A 23,954-nucleotide genomic window follows, 5' to 3' on the forward strand; every position below is an offset into this window, starting at 1 on the left:
GCAATCTCATGTCTAAGGCTGCAGAATAAAAGCCTTTAAAGAAGGCTGTTCTGAGTGTGCAGGGGAGGCAGTCAGGAAGGGCTTCTGGGAAGACACTGCTTTGAAGCTTTGAAGGATAAGAAGGATTTTAATGAGCAAGACAAAGGAATCATATGGGAAGACAGAAAGAGGGACCCTGGGAATTTATTCGCTCATTTATTTTTTTTAAGACCTTTTAATTTTATTTAGAACTTTGAATACATTCACATGGTTCAAATTTCAAAAAGCATAAAAGGGTATATAGTGAAATCTCTCACCTGCCCCCAGCCATCTGGTTTTCCTTCCCAGACCACCAGGATTACCAGTTCTTTAATATTCTTCTAGAGATACTCTTTGCATATAAGAGTGTGTATGTGTGTGTGTGTGTGTATATTTCCCTTTAGTTACACAAATGGTAACATACTGTACCTGCTATTCTTTACCCTGATTTTTTTACTTACTATATTCTGGAGATATCAGTACACAAAGAGCTTTCTCATTCCATTTTATGGCTGTATAATATCCCAGTGTGTAGATGTACCATAATTCTTTTAATCAATCTCCCAAATGAAACTCAAGGAATTTGGAGAATTGTACCTAGTCCAGTGTAGCTGAAGTTGGAAGCCCCCTCCATGTTGGTAACACTGCTCATAACCAAAAGCATAGCTCTGTTTTAACACTGTGAGCAGCAAGCTTGGGGATAGGGAAACAGATACACACAAAAAGCATCATCCTCTGACCACTTTCTCTATCGTCTGGTGGTCCAATCATATATTAAGCAGACTATTTCTTACTTTCAAGCTGCTTCCACCAATGTCTTTTCACCATAGTCTTAACAACTACTCCCATCACTTTCCCCAACTATTTCCACCATTGCCTATACATTGTGCTATGGTTAAGGTGACCATGTGATGTATCATGCAAACCAGGACACTTTGGGAGTGAAAGTGGACACTATTAATAATGACATTGGGACAACAGGCATAAACCAACACTGTCGTGGCCAAACTAGGATGTCTGGTTCTCAGGTGAGGAGTCCAGCTGCTAGACCAGGGGACTTCTTGAACGCAATGACCATACCTTATTTATCTGGGTATCCCCAGCATCTCCCCAGAGCCTGATGCATAGTAGGTGCTTAACGCACAGTGGTTGGTTGAATGGAGGTCCCGCGTATAGGCAGAGCCAAGCAGTCCTTTAGAGGCCTCCACAGGGTTTCACCAGATATTTATAATATCTGGGCTTTCTGTGCAAATATTCCTTTTATGTAGTGTATTTCCATGATGCCTGGCTGAGACCCACCAGGCTGAGCCCTGGAGAGATTATGATCAAGGTCTGTGAGTGTCTACTGATAAGTAAGGGCGCTAATGACCAGTCTGTCCAGGGGCCTAGTGACTAAGCAGTCCCAGCAGCCTTCGAACCTGCAACATGGCTTCTGTGGATCCTCTTCCCATTTCCTTAGCAGGCTCCTGTTACACAGTCCCCATCCTCAGGGCTGCCTGCCTGGGTGGTACTCCCCATCTTTATGGCCTCTGGATAAAGATGCTAAGTAAATACAAAGGCAGGTTTACCGAGGCTGAGACCTAACCTACATAATTAGTCTGCTTCAAGCCTCCCATCTCCCTAATTATTGTTGTGATGGATGCACCCATTCAGCTGGGCATTCCTATTTCCCCCCCTCATTTTCAGAGCTCCCAAGGGGTTGGAGAGGTGAGCTGGAACCCAAACCCCCCCGGATTGCAGGAAGGCGTCCCCTACCCCGATGGCCTGACGCTAGGAACCCATGAGAGAGGAAGTGCTCCACCTCCCTCAACCCAAACCTGTGTGGGCAGAACTGCCAGGGGGGGTGACAGTTAGCAAGACTCCCTGGGCCTCAGTCTCCTGATCTATAAAATGAAAGGATTGAAAAAAATGATCTCTGAGTTAGCTGGCGGTGACATTGCACATCTCTGCTCTGTACTGTGACTCTGGGCTGGGCTCAGCCTAGAACCCCCAGGGGTCTCTGAGAGGACCCTAAGGCCAATCCCTCTCCCCCTTCCTCTTCTTCTCTCCTTTTTCTCTACTTGAAATGGGACCCCAGAGTCCTGGGTAGATGTTTATTCAGGGCTGGGACTTCCCTTCCTCAGCTACCTGGGGAGATAAAAGGCCGGGGACAAGCAGAGGGAGGCCTGGGCCGTACTTCCTGGGAGGTCTGGTCTTAGTTCACCCTGGGCTCAAACCTGATCCCCGGAGGCTGGAGCGAGGAACTAAGATGGGGCAGCCAGGGCTGCCCTGTGTCCTCCACCTGGGCACACTGGGTAGGAATCAATATGCATGTTGGCCCTCCACATCTGTGGGTTCTGCATCCGCATGAATGGTTCAACCAACCGCGGATCAAAAAAAATAAATTAAAAAAAAAATTTTTTTTGGCGGCACCATGGGGCTTGTGGGAATTCCCCGACCAGGGATTGAACTTGGGCCACAGCTGTGAAAGCGCTGAACACTAACCACTAGACCCAGGGAACTCCCAAGAATGCTAAAAAAAAAATTCCAGAAAGCTCCAGAAAGCAAAACTTGAATTTGCTGCACTGGCAACTACTTACATAGCATTTACATTGTATTTACAATTCACACAGTATTTACGACTATTTACATAGCATTCACATTGTACTAGGAATTATTAGTAATCTAGAGATGATTTAAAGTATAAGAGAGGGGACTTCCCTGGTGGCACAGTGGTTAAGACTCCGTGCTCCCAATGCAGGGGGCCTGGGTTCGATCCCTGGTCAGGGAACTAGATACCACATGCATGCCGCAACTAAGACCCGGTGCAGCCAAATAAATAAATAAATAAATAATAAAAAAGAAAGAAAGAAAAAAATATATATATACCAAAATGTCAAAAAAAATAATAATAAAGTATAAGGGAGAATTGGGTATTCCTGGCAGTCCAACGGTTAGGACTCTACGCTCTCATTGCCAGGGGCCTGGGTTGGATCCCTGGTCAGGGAACTAAGATGCCACAAGCAGAGCAGCATGGCCAAAAAATAAATAAATAAATACAGAATAAGGGAGGATGTATGCAAATACTATGCCTTTTTTTTTTTTTAAGGCCTCACCACATGGCTTGAGGGATTAGTTTCCCAACCAGGGATCAAGTCTGGGCCCCTGGCAGTGGAAGCGCAGAGTCCTAACCACTGGACTGCCAGGGAATTCCCATTTTGTATCAGGGTCTTGAGCAGCCTCAGATTTGGTTTCTGTGGAGGAGGGGGGAGGGGGAGGGAGTTTGGGGGGAGTGTCCTGGAACCAGTCCCCTGTGCATGACTGTATGTGACATCATCTATCTCCATCCCTGACTCCTTCACTATGTGACCTTGAGCAAGTCGTTTCCCTTTTCTCAATGCCAACTTCTGTGGGAGAAGCATCATGGGAAAAGAGGCATGAAATCAAGGTCTATGAAATCAAGCTCAGATACCATTGTGTCTGTTAAACTGTTTCTCAGTCCTGGCAGCTGGAAGCAGTCACTCCCTCCTTAGAGTTCAGCAAATATTTTATTCAATGTACTTTATTAGTTGGGGTCCACTTGTTTCTCCCCCATTGATTATTTGCTCTTTGACATCATCAGGCCTCATGGGGTTAGCAAGGCACTAAAACCCAACTCAAAATGGCTTTTAAAAATGTGTCACAGATTGGAGGAGACTAAGGAAAAAATAACTAAATGCAATAGGTTCCTGGAACAGAAAAAGGACCCTAGGGGAAAACCTGGTGAAATTCAAATAAAGTCTGTGGTTTAGTTAATAGCCATGTACCAATGTTAATTTCTTGGTTTGGATAATTGTACTATGATAAAATAAGATGTTAACAATAGGAGAAGCTGGGTGAGAGACATACAGGAACTCTGTATCATTATTGCAACTTTTCTCTAAGTCTAAATTTAGGTTAAAATAAAAAGCAGAAAACCCCCACAAATTAATGCTGATCATTTAAATACAAAAGTGGCGGGGGGTCTGCTTACTGGTCTATATAACTGAAAAAGGCACGGGTATATGGGCTGCAGGCATAGCAGGATCCAGGCAGCTTAATTATCAGGAATTATCAAACAACAATGTCCTACAGCACAGGGGACTATATTCAATATCCTATGATAAACCATAATGGAAAAGAATATGAAAGAGAATATATATGTATAACTCAATCACTTTGCTGTACAGCAGAAATTAACACAACATTGTAAATCCACTATATTTCACAAAAATTAAAAAAAAGAAAGAAAGAAACACTCATGACAGGAAAAAAAAAAAAAAAAAAGGAATTGCCTCCATCTCTCTTGGTTTTACTTCTTTTGTGGAGCTTCCTAATCAGGTAGCCCCATCCCTGGTGATGGCAAATGGCCTACCAGATTTCCAGGCTGATATTCTGCCATTTTAGCCACCCAAGAATTTGTCCTTCAGTAGTCCTGTTTGGTTCCCTGCTGTATCCCTAGCACCTAACTTGGTGTGTTAAATGAATGGTTACAGTAAAAGTTCTGAGATGGACTCTTATTGGCTTAGAGTTGCATGCCCATCTCCAGCCCAATCAGTGTGACCTACCTTACCTGGGTCACATGGGTGGGGTCAGACCCCTGCAACACATTGACTAAGCTGCGAGAAGGCTGTTGCTTGAAAGGAAGTAATAGGTGCTGTTATCAGAAGAAAGGTTGCAGGCAAAACCAATATGTCCGCTGCATCCTTAGAATGCAGAGCTGCTGCTTTTTCTCCTAGAGTCACCCACAACACAGACCTACAGTGAAAACGTACAGGCCTGAAGGTGCTGAGTGTGCTGAGCTCCCAAACCGCAGTCCTTGGACAGCCCTCGTTAGTGGAGGATAAGATTAGGGCTCCTCTCTGGGATGCTGGGCTTCTTGCAGCTGGATCGGATGGAGATGGTTGTCAGGGAAGAAGAACCGGCATAGCCAAAGACGTCCAGAACCCCAGGATTCCTTCTAGGCCAGAACAATGGGCAATTCCAGGCACGGAACCCTTCCAATCTATCCCTGCCAACCCTAGCCAGGAGCCTCTAATCTAAGGTCTTGTTTGTTCATTTGGGTTGGGGTGGCATGGAGAGAGGGACAGGGCTCACCTGAGCAGCAGGACAGATGTCTCAGATGAACGCCTTATGCTTTATGTGAGGAATATCTACTGAGGGGACGTCAGAGTCTCAGCTCCCAGTCTCACCAAACCCACTGGCTAAGTCCCAAACCATTCTCTATCTCCTCCACGTCCTTTCCACAGACCCGTGGTGGGCTGAGGGGATGGGGGCGCAGAGTGCCCACAGGAAAAAAGTCTGACTTGTGTGTTTTTCAGATATTTTATTAAGAATAAGGCATATGACAGTCACCCCTAAAGCACAGGGTTCTATTTCTGTGGGTGAGTGAATACACTCTGAAAAGCATTGGATTAAAAAGCGCAGCCAACAGAGAACTTGGAGCAGGATCCCTCTGCCATGCCCATGGGGCTCCTGCCAGGTGGTTCTGCAGCCTCGCACGTCCCCCACTCAAGGCTGGCACCTCAGCGAGAGGGTGCTGAGAGATCCCTGGCTCTCCGTGATGAGGAGATGCTGCTCTACACCCTCTCGGCCTCCTTCCTCTCCATCAGGGAGACCTCTATTCTGCTGCTTGTTTGGGGAAGGGCTACGCCATTTCAGCCCTCGCCTGGTCCCCCAAACTGCAGGCTACTGTGGGTGGGATATTGGGGGGCAGGGGTACACAGCCTCATGCTGTATTGCCCACGGGTCCCTGACTGGCTTCCGGAACGGGGAGGGGTCCCCCCCTGCAGCTCCTGGCTCCAGCTAGTGCCCCTGAGTGTCCATGTCAACACCTTCCTCCTGCAGTGGGGACTCATGCGGCAGAGAAGAAGGGAGAGGTGAGGGCAGGGGAGGGAAGAAAACAATCCCTTCCCTTCTAGCCACCCAAATTTTTTCGGGGCTCGAGGGAGGGGGTCTTTCCTTTGGCAGGGCGGGTCCCCCAGGCTAGGAGAAGGGGAGGGCCAGAAGCTGAGGGCAAGGCTGAGGAGTTTCTGACCACTGAGGCCAAGGGCAGGCCACTGACTCCCAGTCTTATTCTGCTGCCCTGAGGGTTCTGTTCCAAACCCAGGTGCAGGAGAGAGGAAGGAAGCCTCTGTCCATTATTTCCAGGAGAGGGAGAGGGAAGGGGAATTTCTGTTAAAATTGGAACCCTGTATTTGCCTTGGCCCCTGCCCCAGCTTGCTGAGTGGAGGTGGGAGGGGTGCTTGCCTTATTTCCTTTCCCAGGCACCCCGACACCTCAGCTGGGAGTCAGCGAGTCAGCCGCCCCAGCACGCTGGACCTTCATCTGGGGTATCTCCAAGTACCTCACAATTAAGTGTCATTATCTCTGATTGCTGGAAGAGCGACAGGAGGTGGGAGGTGCTGATGGGGTCACTTGGGGAGAGGCAGGCAGGCCACAGGAGGATCCGTGGGGTAGGGGTGTTTTGGGGCCCCCAGCCAGACAGCTTGGGTACACAGGAGGGAAGGAGGAAGAGGGCTATTGCTATAGAGCTGGGGGAGGCCAGGTGGGCGTAGCTATGGCTTTTAGTGGGTGGGTGGGTGGATAAAGTACTTCACCATCTCTGTAGAAGAATTGATGTAACAAAGTCACCCAGTTCACCCCAAAAGTTTGATTGTGGAAGATGAGGGTGCCTCCAGAAAGACCCCCTTTCCCTGCTGCCCAAGATCCTCTGGGCCCCGTCACATGAGAGCAGCCAAGAGCAGAGAGAGGCCTCCTCACTCAGAGCTGTTCTGAAAGGGAAGGCAACGGGTCGAGGGGTACGGTGAGTCACCCACACTTGAGGGGAGACAGAGGGTAGAGGCACAACCACAGAGACTGGGGAGGGGAGAGGTGGGAGCAGGCAGAGCAAGGACCCTAGGCCACTACTGTGGCCCATTAGACTGGACAGCACTGTCCGTTCCAAGGGTGTCCCAGTGGCGGACACCTAGACCAGGCCTGGTTATTGCTCAGTGGTCTCAGCAGTCCTGAGCTGGGAGGGGGCTGCATGTTTGTGAGCTCACTGGTGTCCTGCTCCCTCTAACATATACAGTGAAAGAGGGTATAAATGGGGTTCTTTCCCCCTCTTCTTCATGGGGCTATGACAGAAAAAGGGTTCATCACCCTAGAGACCTCCCAGACCCCTGGGTGACAAAAAGAAGGCTCAGCCCCAGCCAGGGTCAGGACCTGCCAGGATGGGGTGCTTGTGAGTGAGATAAAGCACTCTCCCTGCCCCATGTCCTCCCTTGGCAGCCCCTGGAAGACCTCACAGGCACTTAGGACTTGATGCAGGACCAACAGAGGAGGGCTGGCATGAGAGGACAGGGTTCTAGGGATTTGTCTTTCTTTCTAGGCCGGACTGCGTGGGGGCAATGAACTGGACTGGAGCTTCACTTCCTGCCTTTGGTCGCGATGGGGAGATGGGGAGAAATGCGTTAGGAGGTGGGCAGTGTTCTTTCCTTTTGCCACTCCCCAACCTAGAGAGAGAGCACTGAGCACCCCACCGCTGTCAGGTCTGATAGGATTGGGGGCATTCCTGGAGAGGGCCAGGCTGGGGCCTAACCTGTCCATTCCCTCCCACCCCTACCCCCAACAAACCCAAACCTCCATCAACAACTGCCACTTCCAAGAAGCCGGGCCCTTCTTCCTGCCTCTGGGTGCAGCCAGCTAATTAGGAAGCTGGGCAAAATTAGCACCAATAAACAGGACTAGGAAAACTCCCAGGGCAGCCTTCAGGTTCCCAGCTACCTCCTGAAAGCACTTTCTAACCCTTCCATAAGCCTGATGGGGCAGCCCGACTCTGGCGTGTCCCCAGAGTCTAAATACCTAGGTCGGCATCCTGGGGAAGAACTGAGCTGGAGACAGCTCTAGACCAGGATCTGCCACCAAACCCATTCTGTAATCTTCTCTAAGGGTCTATGGGTACTAATTTCCAGAAGTTCAAACTTCAATAAGTCCACACTTTCCCCACCAGAGGCTCTGGAGGAGGCGACTTCTAAAGTGTTCCGTGCTCACCTGTAAGGACCTGTCAGCAGGGTAGGGGGTAGAAGAAGCGGCTTCCAAGGTAAAGGTCCAGTCTCCAGACCCCAGCCCGAACCTCCCCTTGGAGGAAGGCTCGGCGGGAAGGGCAGCCGTGGGGGGCTGGAGGAGGCCGCAGCGGGGAGCTGGAAGGCCTAAGGATGCTAAGGGCCACTCTGGTTCCTTTCCGTAGGCCGCCCAGGCTTCCCCCTCCCGCCAAATGATTGTCAGCTTTCCTGGGGCAGGGCGTGGCCCCCGCCCCTTCCCCTCCCAGTGGCAGGGTGGGGACCAGATAAAGATCGGTACTGTGAGTCTTCTAGAAAAAGGATGCATTCGCTGGGCGCCGCGGAGGAGGTCCCCGGCGGGAGGGGAGAGCTCAAAGCTTCGGCGTTGTAGGGCAATACAAAAGGCGGGGGCGGCTGGGAGGGGCAGGGGAGCAGGGGCCGCCTCCGCCCGCTCCCTGGGCGAGGGACCGGCTGCCTCAGCCCCTGGGACCCGCCCGCGCGGCCCGAGCAGCGTCCCTAGTCGGGCCCCGGGCCCGCCTTCCCCCGCTCCCCGCCCCGCCCCGCCCAGCCGACCCCGCGCTTACTCCGGGTCCGCCGGCGCACTGGGCGGGCTGTGCGCGGCCGGCGGGGCGGCTTGGTCAGGGGGCTCCTGGGGAGGCGGCTGGCGCGGGCTGCGGCCACCGGGCCGCAGGGGCCTCCGGGCGTAGAGGAAGAGCGCGGGGTCTGGCATGGCATCGGCGTCGTCCGGGGCGCCGGCCGAGCGCTCCCAGGCGGCCCAGTCCCGGCCGGGGCCCTTGGCGGCGGCCTCGGCTGCGGGCGGGCGGCGGGCCCGCTGTGCGCGCCGGCGGATCCGGGGCTCGGCGGCGGCAGCGGCGGCGCCGGGGCCCGGGCGCGGAGTCTGCAGTTTCTGGCGTGCCGCGTGCAGCTGGCAGGAGAGGTAGGCGGCCGCCTCGGTGTGCTTCTGCAGCTCAGTGCCCAGCACGGTGGCTCGGTGGCTGCGGCGACGCAGCTCCTCCAGGAAGCGGCGCTCCTCGGCGCGCAGGCTGCAGCGCAGCGCCGACACCAGCGCCTCGCGCTGCGCCACCTCCCGCCGCAGCTCCGCGTTGGCCGCCGCCCGCGCCGCCAGCTGTGACTCCAGCTCGCGGCACTTGCTCTCCAGCTCCCGGGACGCCAACTCTGGGCAGGGGAGAGGGAGGGGAGAGTGAGGGTCCCCGCCTGGCTGGACCTGCACAGCTCACCGATCCTCGGAGCGAAGCCCGGCACCCCCCCGACTGCACGTCCTGCGGCGCTCGCCCTCACTGCCCACGCGCCTGCGACGCTGGCCTGCCTTTTTCCTTCTCGGGGCCCTTGCACCTATCTTGCCTTCTGCTTGGCCACTCTGATTCTTCAGTGCGACCCTTAAGTTTAAGTGCATACCCTTCCCTGACCATTTATTCACTCCATGACTGTTTGTTGAGCCCTGACTCTGTGCGTTGTGTTAGGCATTGTGGGTATGGTGGATAGTAAAACATTCCTCACGAAGCTCACAGCAAGCATAGTGGGAGAGGTATGGTACATAACCACAAAAGAATGTGAGGTTGCATCTGTGACACGTGCCAATACCACGACTGTAACAGGAGACTGTGACCTAATCAGGGAAGGCTTCTCAGCCGAAGAGCAGCTTGGGCTAGGATCTGACAGGTGAATAGGAATTAAGTAGTGAACAGGGGAGAGAAGGGTGCTTCGGACAGAGGGTAGGACTTGTGCAAAAGCCCCGTAGCAGGAGAGACATACAAGAACAAGGGACTGAAAGAACTGGGAGTGTGAGCAGAAAAGGGGAGTCAGTGTGCCGCGAAGCTTGTTTCCTTCATAAAGAGCATTTATTACATTTTGTGGGTTTTTTTTTTTAACTTGTTTATTGTTTGCCTTTGCCCACTGCATTGGGTTTCAAACCTGGATGTACACTGGAACCATCCAGAGAGCTTTAAAAAATAGTTTCCTGGGCCCTATCAAAGTATCAAGTACTGGGAAAGGGTACTTCTTGAATCTTCCCTGGTGATTCTGATGTACCCCCAGGGTTGAGGACCCCTACCTCCTGGATCATAAACTCCATTTCAGCAGGGTCTGTATCCCAGGACTGGCACATGTGAGTGAGAATGGTGACAAAGGGTAGGTAAAAGGTGACTCTGGAGGGGATATGAAAACCACCAAGTGATTTTCATATAAAAGGAGGACAAGGAAAGAGAGCTCTCAAGCCCACTGAGAGAGAAAATAAAAACCAGGACACTGGGGCAGTGCCTTGAGTCCAGATGACCCCAAAAGCCCTTTCAGAGGAAGGACAGTAGGTGGAGTAAAAGCTACTATTGTCACAGAACTGTTCTTGCCTGGTGTCTGGGATACGTGCCCCCTTCCTCCAAGCATGTAGGCACAAAGAGGCCACCCATGACTGCCACTTAAAGCAGTTGGCAGAATTAGTTCAGGGCCATAAGTGTTTAGATGTTTATGCATGATATGCAAAGCAGTTTGTAGGGCTCCTAGCATTTTACCTTAACCTTAAACTTCCAGCCTTCCCCGTGCCTAACTCTTGGTCCTGTAGCTGTTGATCTATAAGCAGCACATCAATATGGCAAGGAGCCCATTCTTAAAACCCTCCTGGCCAAGAAATACTACTTTTGTGATTCATTTTAAATCAAGCATTTACCGAGTCCCTCTCCATGTCAGGTAATGTGCTTGCACTGAGAGACAATGGGTAACACCCAGTCCTAGTTCTCAGAGATCATATAATCTGGAGATTATAAGATCTCAACAATGCAACCCCTCCCATTTAAAAAAATTAATTGTGGCAAAAAAACAAGGAACGAATTTTGCCATCTTAACCATTTTTTAAGTGTACAGTAGTGTTAATATACCCCCATCGTTGTGCAACAGATCTCTAGAATTTTTTCATCTTGCAAAACTGAAACTCTATACTCATTGAACACCATCTCCCCACACCACTCCCCATTTTATGGGTGAAGTAATAATCTATAAATACTTTAGTGGAATTTCTACAACGGCAAGAAGTCATGCTTTTGTAAAATGAAGAATTTGCTAATGTGCATGTGTCTCTTTTCTCCTCCTCTAGACTATGTTCCTTGAAGTCAAAGACCCCTTATTGCCATCGTGTTGAATCTTGACACTCAGCATCTTGGAGGGTGTGGACACGGACTGTGAGAATCACTTGTACAAGGATGAGAAGGATTAGGGAGGTGGGTCACAAAGGAATGAAATCAGCCATGTGGACTTCCTGGACACCATCTCCTTCCTGCTTTCATTTTCCCACTTTGGACAGAGACAGGGATACAGGGCACTATGTATGGTGGTGCAGGTTGTTCATTGCACAAGGTCACCAAGCTGAGTGGGCAAATGAGGCTGACGTCCTGCACTCACTCAATAAGCTGAGGAGTGGCTGTCCCCAAGTCTGGATCAGGGGCGGAGAAGGCTTGGGTCCTAAGTGGTGGGGGAAAGGTGACCACTTGTCCTCTTACCTTGCTGGTGAGATTGGGCCTCTTTCATTTCCAGGTCATGGGTCAGTTCTGGGGGCAGAGATAAGAAAAGGCAGTCGTGTGTATGTTAGAGATAGAGAGAAAGAGTATGTGTGTGAGATCAGGAATCACAGCCCAGTAAAAGTGTCAATAAATATTCTCAGAAACCATCTAAACTACCCCCCCTCCATACTTATTTTACTGCAGCCCAGAGAGGGAAAGAGATGAAAGAGAGGTGTCAGAGGCATAGCCTGAGCCCGATCTAGCTGATTCTAAGCCCAGAGGTCTTTCCAGTGTAAGCTTTGTGGCCTGGATTTGGGGGTCAGTTCAACCCTCGTGGGACTGAAGCTTGCTTTTGGGGCTGGGGGGGAGAGTATTTGCCCCTTCCCAGAGGTGATGTACAAATATTTAACATGCCAACCAATCAGAGCCAGCCTGGAGGACCCCTGCTGCCCAGGGCACATTCTCTTTACTGTTTAGTTGGTGGGTCTGGGAAAGCTGGAGTGTCCTGGGCTGCTTGGGGACACTAAAGGGGGATTCAGGGCGGTGGCTATTTACCAATAGGACACGTGCGTTTCACTGTTGTCACAGCCAGTACTGCTGTGCCTATGCTCTTTTCTGAACATCAGCCCTGCCGGTTCTAAGCTCTGGTTCCGCCACTTTCCGCAGGGCGGGGAGAAGAACTTCAAGGAGGACAGCGCCACCTGGTGGAGCAAAGCCTGCACGGCGCTCGGCTTGGCGCTGAGCGGGTGGGGCGGGGCAACCAAGGGGCCCACCAAGGGCACTGGTGCAGGAGCAGTTTCCTCCTCTGCCTGCCTGTCTTCCCAGTCCCCAACCCTTAGATCCCAGAATGCCCCATCCCTCAGCCAGCTGGGTTTGATCATTTTTCCAGCCCACTCCCCACTCCCCCCCAACTCCATCAGGGCTTAAGGGCTGGGAGGGGGGCAGGAGGGAGCCCAGGAGCCGCAGCTGCCTATGATGGAGGGCACCTCCTCAGGAGCACCTGGGTGTACCTGCAGGGATGCAGCCTGGTGCCCAAAGGGAGAAGGTGTGAACGTGGGGGTGGGGGAAGGTAGCAGATCTCTGGGTCCACTGCCCAGCAGCACCAACAGAGAGAGACTCACCCTGTGGGCCCTCTGTCTGCCCCTCCTTGCTGCCCTCACCAGGCTCTTCTAGGGACTAGAGGCTTTTCTGGAGGTGCCTTCTCTGGGGAGGCCAACAGTTGCCAGGAGACAGACAGCCTGGAGTGTCTGGGCCTTTTGCTGTGACCGGAGGCTGAACCTCCTCCCTGGGGTCCCTGGGAGAACTCTGATGCCTCCACCCCGCCAGGGCTTCCTGGGGCCAACTTGGCCCCTCCTCCAAGGCCCTGTGATGTAACCAAAGGGGCCCAGGACTAGGTTTGGGGATGTAGCCCAAGGGACTCTGGCTCTGTCACTAACTGCCTGTGGGCTTGTTTCTCCTTAGCCCTTAACCACTAGAGTAGGGGGTGGGGAGACAGAACCCCAGATGGGCTCCACTCCCCCATCCATCAATTCTCCCTGCCCATCTTCCAGCCAGGGTCCCCATGGTTTAGATGAGTGCGCTGTGAGGTCAGACACACTGTGTGACCTCAGGCCAGTGACAGCACCTCTCTGAGCCTCAGTCTCCCCATCTATGAAATGGGAACGAAGTTGCACCCACCTCACAAGGGGCTGTTGATAAGATTAAATGAGACAAAAGAAATAAAGGGCTCAATCTCAGGCCGAGTCAGCTCTTGTTATAATCCAAGCTACCTCCGTAACCACAGCACATTTACCCACCTCTCAAGCCCCTTCATTTTGAGTTGTCACACAGGTTCTTCCCAAAGCCCTGCCCTCCTGGTTCCTACACCAGCCCCTCCCAACTCTTATCCTTTTCCCACCCTCTGGGTCCCTCTTTAATCTCTTTTTTTTTTTTTTTTAATTAATTAATTATTTTATTTTTTGGCTGTGTTGGGTCTTCGTTTCTGTGCAAGGGCTTTCTCCAGTTGCGGCGAGCAGGGGCCACTCTTCATTGTGGTGTGCGGGCCTCTCACTGTCGTGGCCTCTCCCGTTGCGGAGCACAGGCTCCAGATGTGCAGGCTCAGTAAATTGTGGCTCACGGGCCTAGTTGCTCTGTGGCATGTGGGATCTTCCCAGACCAGGGCTCAAACCCGTGTCCCCTGCATTGGCAGGCAGATTCTTAACCACTGCGCCACCAGGGAAGCCCCTAATCTCTTTTTTTAAAAAAATGTATGTACTTATTTATGGCTGCATTGAGTCCTCGTTGCTGTGTGCAGGCTTTCTCTAGTTGCGGTGCATGGGCTTCTCATGGCGGTGGCTTCTCTTGTTGCAGAGCACGGGCTCTAGGCGCGCGGGCTTCAGTAGTTGTGGCTCGCGGGCCCTAGAACACAGGCTCAGTAGTTGTGGCGCATGGGCTTAGTTGCTCCGCAACATGTGGGGTCTTCCCGGACCAGGGCTCGAACCCGTGTCCCCTGCATTGGCAGGCGGATTTTTAACCACTGTGCCACCAGGGAAGTCCCCCAGATTGAGTTTCTTAATGTAGCATGACGCTGCTCAAAAATCTTCAGTGGCTCCCTACTACCCAGGAGGACTTCTTAGCTGTCCTGATATTGGTCAAAGTCTTCCATGATCTGGCTGCAACTGCATTTCCCAGCAGCTTTAAGCACAGCATTATCCAGTCTAATAGAGCTTTTCATGAGCTTTTGGTTTCCTACCTTCTGCATGTTGCCATGCTGTTCCTTTCATTTGGAAAGCTTTCTCCACCCTCGTTGCCCCGTAATATCTCAGCATGTCTAAATCTAACTCAGCTCTCAGGGAGAGGAAGTGCTCCCTCCTCTGGGGAGCGTGGGATGCCTGGTCTCCTCCTCCGTCACCCACGCCTCAAGCTGGACATGATCCTGCCCGTGAACTCCTGTCAGCCCTCTTCATTTTTTGTGTATCTTTAGATTACCTGTTGGTGTGTGTGTGTCTCACCAACTAGACTGAGGGCTTCTTAGGGCTGGGAGGTGCTTGATGAACATTTTGTATCTCACTTCCCTAAGACTCAGTTTCCTCAACAAGAAAAAGGGGTGATCGAACACCTGCCTGGCAGGATTGTTAAGAGGCTTAGAGAGGCTCTTGGTGGACACCCCATCAGGGACAGTGCTTATGATGATGACAGTCGCCCCCCGCCATCCCTCCAGGCCTCACCTGAGCAGCGTTTCTGCAGCCTCAGGATTTCCAGGTGCAGGTCTCGCAGCAGGGCCATCTGTTCTTTTTTCAGGAAGCTGATGTGGCGTTGCACGCTCTGGATCTGATGCTCCAGGGACACGGTATCCATGGCAACCCAGGCCTGGGCCCCACCTGGGGAGGATGACAAGGTGAACCCACATCTTCTGGGCGCATCCACCCTGCCAACCATCAGGTCCTTTCAATGGTCTCCTTCAGTCTGGGGTCCTGTTGTACCAGGGAGGTGATTCTGCCACTGAAGTCATTTCCCCTGTATTTACTCACTGAAGCTTCATAAACAAGCAGTGTGTTGGCAGGAAGTATAATTATTCCCATTTAACAGATGAAGAACCAGAGGCTCAGAGGGAAATGGCTTTACTCCCTTGCCCCCATGTAACTTTAGCCTCTTCTATATCTCAGAGAGGAAAACAAATGGGGCAGCAAAGTCAGTAAAGAGAGACAGACATTTGGGTTCTAGTCTGCTTCTTCACAAGCTGTGTGACTTTGGGCAAGCCCTCTCCCTCTCTAGGCTCTCGGTTTTCTCCTGGGTAAAATTAGAGAATTGTGGAGAGGATGAATGCTGAAGCCTCTCCAGCTCTGCCATCCCTCAAGCATCCCAGCTCAAGGGTGACCATCAACTGGCAGGGCAGTGTGACGGTTAGAGCACAACCCTCCGCCAATTCAATCCCATTTCTCTGACTTAACCTCAGCCCAGGGCTCTGGGCTCTTCCATGTCACAGAAGAGGAAGATCTGATGAATGTTTTATTAATACTGATCCTGTGGGCTGAAGGCAGGTGGTGGAGTCCCTTTTTCCAAGAGGAATAGGGGAGGGTCATATGGAGACCTAAGCAGTAGATCCACGGTAGAAGCTTATGACACTGTGATGGGAGAGGGAGTCTTGCATCCCTGAATCCTAATGATGGCCTGGCTTTTCAGCGCTCTCTCTTCTGACCCTGCCCCTTTCCCAGTGAGTCTCTTCTGTGATGATCAGCGTCTTGGAAAAGCATAGGCAGGGGGCAAAAACAGGTGGCAGAGGGCAGCGGAAGCCGAGACCTCTGGAGTCCAGGACTCAGAGCTCACGCCTTCTCTGCCAGGGACTCCCAAAGCTTGTGACGGCCCTTCCTCCACCTGCCCTAGGAATTCCCTGGCCAGAGGAGAGGAAAACCAGTTGATGGATTGTTCTGTTCAGCAATGGTCCCCTTGAAACAGGCTTTCTGGTAAGCCTCTGCAAAGCAAGATTTTCATTTGTAGGGTCACATCCAGCAGGTGCACCTGAGAACCTCACATTCATAGGTTCCTCTCTTGGGGCCCCCCTTCCCTTGTACCTGCATGGCCTCCCTAATCCAACCAAATGGGCTTTCACTTCAGCAGGGGGTGGCCCTTTGGCCTGTGGGAATCACTGGTTACATTTACTGACCATCTGCTATGTTTAGGGAACTTCATGCACATTATCTTACTTCTGCCAACCACTCTTCAGTAGGTATCACCACCTCCATTTCACAAACAAAGAAACAGACTCAGAGCTGAAGTGACTTGTGCCAGTTCACATGGTAAGTGGCAGCAGATCCAATTCTCCAACCAAGTCTTTTGAATCCAAAGAAGTTTCCCAGTATTTACACTGAAAACTGTCCTGGGTTTGAATCCTAGGTTTTTCGGTTCCCTGCCGTGTGACTTTGGGCAAGAAAGTTAACCTCTCTGAACCTTGCTTCCCCTCTCTGTAAAATGAGGCTACTAATAGTAACAGTCCTAGGATAGTTGTGAGGGTTAAATGAAATTAGAAATTGTAGAGCATTTAGCACAGAACCTGGCTCGATCAACGCCGCATCCCTTCTCCTCCCTGTTTAATGTGTGAGTAGGTTAATCCCTGCCCTGATTTGCTCATTTGTTCATCATTCATTCATTTAATGATCTACTATTACCAACCACTGTGCTGGGTACAGGGACATAGCGATGAACAAAACAGTATTCCTGCTTTCTGCTCTCATGGAGCTCACAGGGCCAAGAGAAGAGAATCAAACAAATAAACAGGTACATCAAACAAACAAATAATACAAATAAGTTTACAGTTACAATCTATAAGTGCTGTGAAAGAAACCTACAGGGTAACGTTGAAAGAATATAAAGTGGGACCTAATTTAGATTTGGGGTCAGGGAAGGTATCTTTGTGGAAATGATTTTAGGCTGAGGGACTTCCCTGGTGGTGCAGTGGATAAGAATCCGCGCTCCCAATGCAGGGGGCCTGGGTTCGATCCCTGGTTAGGGAACTAGATCCCACATTCATGCCACAACTAAGAGTTCACATGCCACAGCTAAGGAGCCCGTGTGCCGCAAATAAGGAGCCCATGAGCCGCAACTAAGGAGCCCACGTGCTGCAACGAAGACCTGGTGCAACCAAATAAATATTAAAAAAAAAAAAAAAAAGAAATGATTTTAGGCTGAGACCTTGTGGCAGGCAGAATTCCAAGGTGGTCCCCAAGATTCCCAGCCCCTGATATATACACAATATGATAGATTTCACTCCTGATTAGGTTATATGACAAAGGTGAAGGATTTTATAGATGTAATTAAGGTCTCCAATCAGTTGACTTTGAGTTAAAAAAAAAGGGAGATTATTCTGGGTGGGCCAGGTTCAAAGGGCCCTTGCTATAGGAAGAGATCTGAAGCCTGAGAGAAATTTGGCTTCTGGCCTGGAAGGGGTAAACTGCCATGCTGTGAGACAGCCTGTGCAGGAAGCCATAGGCAAGAACCTGAGCGAGGCCTCTAGTAGCTGAGAATGGTCCCTGATTGACAGCTAGCCAGAAAATGGGGACTCCAGTCCTACAGCTGCAAGGAAGTAAATACTGCCAACAACCTAAGGTATCTTGGAAACGGATCTTTCCCTAGTTGAGCCTTCAGAGGAGGATGCAGCCCTACCTTGATTTCAGCCTTAGGAGACCCTGAGTGGAGGACCCAAGTAAAAGGTGCCAGACTTCTGATCCTTGGAAACTGTGAGATAATAAATTTATGCAGCAATAGAAAATTAATACAGACTTGAAGGAGGGGTAGGAGTTAGTCAGAAGACTAAAGGGAAGAGTATTCCACACAGGGAACAGCATCTGTGAAGGCCCAGAGGTAGAATAATGATAGCTTACATTTACTGAGTGCCTACTATGTGCCAGGCTTTGCGCTAAGTGCTTTATGTGGTCTTTTTGAGGAACGGAGACATTGCCACTGCTGGTGAAGTTGAAGTGTAAGATATTAGCGGAGAGTTGCAGGAAGTGAGGTTAGCAAGTGAAAGATCACACAGGGACTTAAAGCTGTGTTAAGAATTTTGGACTAATGCTAAATGAATTGGGAAGTTATTAAAGGATTTTAAGCAGGAGATGGATGTGATAGGATTTGCATTTTTAAAAGATCACTGGCTGTTGTGGGGAGGGCAGATTAGAGGGGGCAGAGTGGATGTGGGGAGGTCAGCTGGGAAAATGTAGCAGTTATCAAGGTGAGAGATGACAAAGGCCTGGACCGGATGATGGAGGTGGAGTTGGAGACAAGTTCCAGGTGTATTTTGGGGGTAGAATTGGCAGGATGAGGGGATGGGTTGGATTAGATCATGATGATGGGGAAGGGGATGTCCAGGATATCTCCCAGTTTTCCAGTTTGGGAAACTCAAGTATGAAGGCACTTTTGCTGGATCTTTCCCCATTTCTTCATCTTTCATGCTGGACTTCTTTCACATTGGATCTCTTCTATAATCACTCCTTCCATGATCTCATCCAATCCAATGGCTGTAAATGCTATTTATATGCTGACTCCTAAACTAAATCTCCTAATACCTCCACTTGGATGTCTAATAGGTCCCTCAAACTTACAAGGTTCAATACTGAACTCTTATGATCCCTCCTACAAGCCTGCTCTGGCCCAGTGTTCGGTATCTTGATAAAGGGCACTTGGTTGCTCAGGCCAAAAGCTTAGAAGTCATCTTTGATTCCTTTCTTTTTTCTTAAATTTATGTTTGGCTGTGTTGGGTCTTTGTTGCTGCTCGTGGGCTTTCTCTAGTTGCGGCAAGCAGTAGTTGTGGCACACGGGCTTAGTTGCTCTGCGGCATGTGGGATCTTCCCGGACCAGGGATCAAACCCATGTCCCCTGCATTGGCAGGCAGATTCTTAACCACTGCGCCACCAGGGAAGCCCCCTCATTGCTTTTTATTCAACTTGCCAAGCATACTGTAGCCTCAGGGACTTTCCCTCTGCCAGGAATGTCCTTCTTCAGGATACCCTCAGGGTCCATTCCCTCCCTGCATTCAGGACTCTGACCCAGGGCCCTTCTCTGATTGCCTGATTTAAAATAGAACTCTTGGGAATTCCTTGGCAGTCCAGTGGTTAGGACATTGTGCTTCTACTGCTGGGGGCCCAGGTTTGTTCCCTGATGGGGGAACTACGATCCCTCAAGCCGCATGGCACGGCCAAAACAAACAAACAAACAAGATACCAAAAAATGGAACGCTCTGTCACTCTCCATTCTCTTAATCTACATTGTTTTTTTCCCCATGAACTTATCACCACAAGAATATATTACATTTTTGCTTATCTGTTTCCCCTGCCAGATTGTTGGCAACTCAAGGTGAAGGACTCTTGTGTTTCCTCCTGTTCCCTAGTACCTAGCATAGAATCTGGCAAATAGGAGCTACTCAGTAAATATGTGTAGAATGCCTGAGTGAGTGAATCTGTCAAGCTGGGGCAGACTGATGGAGAAGCAGACTTACAGAGGAGTTAAGTCCCAGCCCAAGACATGTTAGATTTGACATGCTCAGGAGACCTCAAACAAGGAGAAATAGATTTCAAGCAGGCAGTCAGTATACTGGTGCATAACTCCGGAGAAACAGGTGAGCTATGTCTGTGCTCTTGTATATCTATGTTGGGATGTGTGTGCCTCTGCACCTGTGCATATACTTGAGCCTGTGTGCATGCCTCAAGGAGTGCATGTATGTGTGCATGTGTGTATGTGTTTTGCGGGAGGGTTCTTGCTTCTCTTGTGTCTATGTGTCTGCTGTGCGTGCACCTGAGGGATGAAGGCGTGTGGGCCTATGCTTAGGATGAAGAGAGAAAATGTCTGTTCCTAGCTGCTGAAAAGCAAATGTTTCTGAAGAGTAAAAGCCCTTTCCACACAGCCCTGGAGACTGGACCCTGGCCACAGTTAGAGGCTGAACCAACCAGCTGTTTCTGTGCCTTCCCAGAAGGACTTGAGTATTTGCTCCCAACTAGGCAGGCTGTTCTTCTCAGGGCAGAAATTTGGGTCACAAATGATCTTGGCAAATATTCTTTCTTAGACGGTATTGTTTAGTTTGTTTGGGGGAGGGCGGGGAATGGAGTGGGGAAGGGGGAACCAGGGACAACACAGATCTCTCTGTGTAGCTGGGGAATCATAGGCACTTCAGAAGGCCTGAGCCAGGAAAATGTCAGGTTTTTGCATAGAAATGCAGTGCTGGAAGCTCCAGACTTCAGAAAATGCTCCTGCCTGAGGACTTGGTCCAGGCCAGTGGCAGCAGATGAAGGGTTAGAGCTATCAGTGCCATCTTCTCCCCGCACCCAGCCCGAGATGCCCAAACTCACAGATTACAATGCTTGGTGAGAAGGGTCCCTCACCTCTGTCCACTGTCCCGACAACTTCAGGGCCTGCATTGTTTATGCTGCCCACCTTCTCCTGTGCTCCTAGTTCTCTCTTTGAATTTTCTAATTTGATAAAAAAAGTTCATTTAAAAAAAGTGTCATTAAGAATAAAAAAGGACCTGTAACACAGGCTTCACAATTTATAGAGTTAATTCCAAGTACTTCTGATATGCCTCTCATCTGTTTGAAAGTTATAAATATTTTCCCCTCTTGGGGAAGCTGGTGGGAGAAACCTTCTGTGCTCAGGTCCCCAACCATTGACAAAGTGTCAGGCCCAGGAACTCTGTGACCCTGGTACAATTCTGACTTTCAAAGACCTGGGCTCCTGATCTCTTGAAAATGACCTCACCTCCTGCTTGTCTCTGGAGCTTATGGGTAGCCACTTCCTTCCCCAGCTATCTATCTACCACAGACCGGGCAAGGAGGAAACTGTAGTTCTCTCTCCTCTCCAGTTCTTAGAGCTCCTTGGGTTGAAAGAACCACAGAAAGTACAGAATCATAGTACTCAGGGCTCAGAGGGGCCCTCAGAATCATCGCAATCAGTGTTTTTCAAACTTTGCTCCATAGAGTTCCAGAGTTCTGCAAAGGGGTCTCAGATGTGGCCAAAAGGTTTGAGGGCAAAAGACAGGACTGGAAGCTTTGCTGTGTTTATTCCTCTTTTATATGGTGGGCTTGTGCATACAAATTCATTGGAGAAAGGGCTTCCACTAACCAAAAGTTTGAAAACCACTTATGTCGTCCACATTTTCCTTGAGTGGCTAACCATCCTCCCTTCCTTAGTCCGCTCAATGTCTCTTGGTCTCTGCTGCCCCCACCTCTCCCTCGGGCAGACACCGTGGCTGGGAGATGAAGCACCACTGAAGCCTCTTGCTTTCTGCTTACATGGAGTTTGCACTGTCTGCCAGCCCGCAGCCCCTGACTGCTTCTCTTGTCCCAGTTTCAATTTCATTCTTGGTGTTTCTTTTCTCTTTGGGATTGAAAATATTTATTGAGTCAACAAATATCCTTGCGCTGTTCTGAACACTCAAATACCCACATTTTGTTAAAATTCTTTAAGTATGAATTCTTGTTTCAAGGAGAAAGTTAAACTTATTTTTATCATTCTTATAGCCAGGGCAGGTATATTAGATAAGACAGGCTTGGAAATAAATGGAGAAATAAATGAATTAATATATTCTTTACTTTTTTTAGTCATTATTCCTCTTCACTACCTGACTCTGAGGCCTGGGGTAGGAGGGAGAGCAGGAACTCAAGAAGTCTTTCTCAGACATGGATACACAGGTAATAATATTTATAATAATCATCAGCGGAATTCCCTGGCAGTCCAGTGGTTAGCACTCTGCACTTGCACTGCAGGGGGCCCAGGTTCGATCCCTGGTCGGGGAACTGAGATCCCGAAAGCTGTGCAGCCAAGTTAAAAAAAACAAAGAAAAAAAAATCAGTGCACAGGTAATAATACCTATAAAATAACAATAAATGGCTGGCACTGCTCTTAGCATTTTATGTATATTAACTCACTTATTTATTTACTTATTATTATTTTTTTTGGCTGTGCGGTTTGCGGGATCTTAATTCCCTGACCAGGGATTGAATCCGGGCCCTCTGCAGTGACAGCACCCAGTCCTAACCACTGAACCACCAGGGAACTTCCTAACTCATTTATCTTTACAACAACTCTGCATTGAAGGTCCTATTAGTATATCCACTACATAGATGAGGAAGCAGAGGCGCAGAGAGGTTAAGTAGTTTGCCCAACATATACAACTACAGTGCCTGGCAACTAGGATCTCTCCACTGGGTGCTCACCGTGGCATTCAAGGCCCTTCACAGTCTAAGCACAGTGCACATTTGCAGTCTGAACTCCTCTTTCAGATTCTACCACTTGCTGCTAGCCGTGGACATCCCCTCACTATCCCCCACCCTATCTCTGCCTCCTGAAACCTGACCCATCCTTCAAGGCCCTGCTCAGATGCTACGTTTCCCATGAAGCCTTCCCTGGCCCACCATGCTGGGAAGATTCTCTCCTGCCTTTGTGTTCCCCAGGCATTCTGCCTTGTATCATATTATGCTGTGTGTGTGTGCACGCCCCCCGTGTGTGCATGTGTGCAAACCTGGCTCTAAGCCATAAGCTTCCTGAGGGCAGGGCCTCACCAGGCCAAGTCAGTGCACGTATTAAAAAATAATTACTCCCCCCCTCCAACCTCCCCAAGTCCTTGGCTCTCCTGAGGACTTGCGTTGGGAACAAAAAGTCAGTCCTTGACAAATGTCTGGGACTTTCTGCCAGGTGGGGTCACTTGGCTAGTTGTGGAGCCACAGTTCTCTGGTGGTCTTGTGGTCTTCTCCACTCTGGGGCCCCTCATCCCCCAATACCTCTAGGCTATGGCTCCCCTCTCTACTGAAGATCCCAGGAGCCCCGACCTCAGTGGAGCTGAAGATCCAGGGACACGGGGAGTGGGATGTATGGGGAAACTGGAGCCCCCGCCCCCTTCAGTCTTAATGTTCTGCCCTGATTATGCCTCGAATATGACTCCCAGAGAAGGCAGGGGGGGATGTGGAGACGAAGGAGGACGGCGAAGAGAGGTACCTAGGGAGGACAGGGGAAGGCAGGCAGATGGAAAGATACGCGTGGTGGGAGATGGCAGGAGGTGGCGGTGGCTCGACCTCGGGCCGCTCTGGACTCTTCGCCAGGGCCAGGAAGGGCCCGAGTCTGGGCGGCGGAGGACAACTTCTGCCAGCAGCCCGCGGGTCCTGTCCGTCTCCCGCGCTGCGGTGCGCAGCCCCGCGCCAGCCCTCCCGGGGGAGCTGGAGCCCGGGTCGTGCGGTTCCCCACCCGGGGCCACCCGGGCGCCCACCCCCACGCCCACCGGCCTCCTCACCTTCGGGACCTGAGGGAGCGACGGGCCAGCGGAGCCCTGAGTCCGGGCCGGGCTGCGTGGGGGGAGGCGCTGTTCTTCCCCGCGCTAGCTGCGCCCGGGGTTCCGCAGCGCCCGCCCGGGTTGTGGCGCCATCAGCTACTGCGAGGCTGCGGGGCGGTCGGGCCGGGGCTCCGGGGGGCTCCCGGGCGCCGAGGGGGGTCCGGGGCGGGCTCCAGGCGTAAACACCCAGCAACGTGACCGGAACTGGCGAACGAGCAGTAGGGGGGAAGCGGGGGGCGGGAGAGATAAGGGGGGAGGGGAGGGACCTGGGACTGGCGAGGAGGGGCCGTGGGCGGGGCGGGGGGAGGGGAGGCTGGCTGAGCGCGGTCGGGGGAGGGGGAATCCCGGGAGTCCCGGGAGCCCCGGGAGCCAGGCCTAAGGACCCCGGCGGGCTGCCGAACTCGCGGAGCCGGCTTTGCCTGGAAGCTGGAAGGGAAACCCGGGGAAGCCGCCGGCCACTTGCAGAGCAAGGGCGCGGCGGGCGTATCAGCACCGCGGACAGCGCCCAGGCCCGCAGGCCGCGATCCGCTCCTCCCCTCTGCCCACCCCCTGGCGTAGAAACCAGAGACAGTGCCCCCCACTGGCCCAGGGAAGGGTTGGGGTTGG

General features: G+C 51.2%; 1 protein-coding gene and 1 non-coding gene across 2 annotated transcripts; one reads left to right on the top strand and one right to left on the bottom strand.

Annotated features, from left to right (window-relative positions):
- Positions 1–5,369: 5,369 nt before the first annotated feature.
- On the bottom strand, positions 5,370–23,532 carry CCDC92B (coiled-coil domain containing 92B). The gene is made up of 4 exons (XM_036835324.1): positions 23,310–23,532; positions 14,770–14,922; positions 11,564–11,611; positions 5,370–9,233 (listed from the first exon to the last, which is right to left on the bottom strand). Exons 2-4 carry the CDS (start codon positions 14,897–14,899, stop codon positions 8,638–8,640), a joined length of 774 nt encoding a protein of 257 aa, XP_036691219.1. The 5' UTR covers positions 14,900–14,922; positions 23,310–23,532; the 3' UTR covers positions 5,370–8,637.
- Positions 21,747–21,819, top strand: TRNAA-UGC. Its single transcript has one exon. It is a non-coding gene; the product is annotated as a tRNA-Ala (tRNA).
- Positions 23,533–23,954: the final 422 nt, after the last annotated feature.

This window comes from Balaenoptera musculus, chromosome 20 (assembly GCF_009873245.2).
Source record: "Balaenoptera musculus isolate JJ_BM4_2016_0621 chromosome 20, mBalMus1.pri.v3, whole genome shotgun sequence".
NCBI lineage: Eukaryota > Metazoa > Chordata > Mammalia > Artiodactyla > Balaenopteridae > Balaenoptera > Balaenoptera musculus.

Coding starts and splice junctions, on each gene's coding strand:
- CCDC92B (XM_036835324.1), bottom strand. CDS start 14,899: ATGGATACCGTGTCCCTGGAGCATCAGATCCAGAGCGTGCAACGCCAC. Junction 11,612..14,769: donor GCTGCAGAAACGCTGCTCAG/GTGAGGCCTGGA, acceptor CTCTGCCCCCAG/AACTGACCCATGACCTGGAA. Junction 9,234..11,563: donor GGCCCAATCTCACCAGCAAG/GTAAGAGGACAA, acceptor TCCCCTGCCCAG/AGTTGGCGTCCCGGGAGCTG.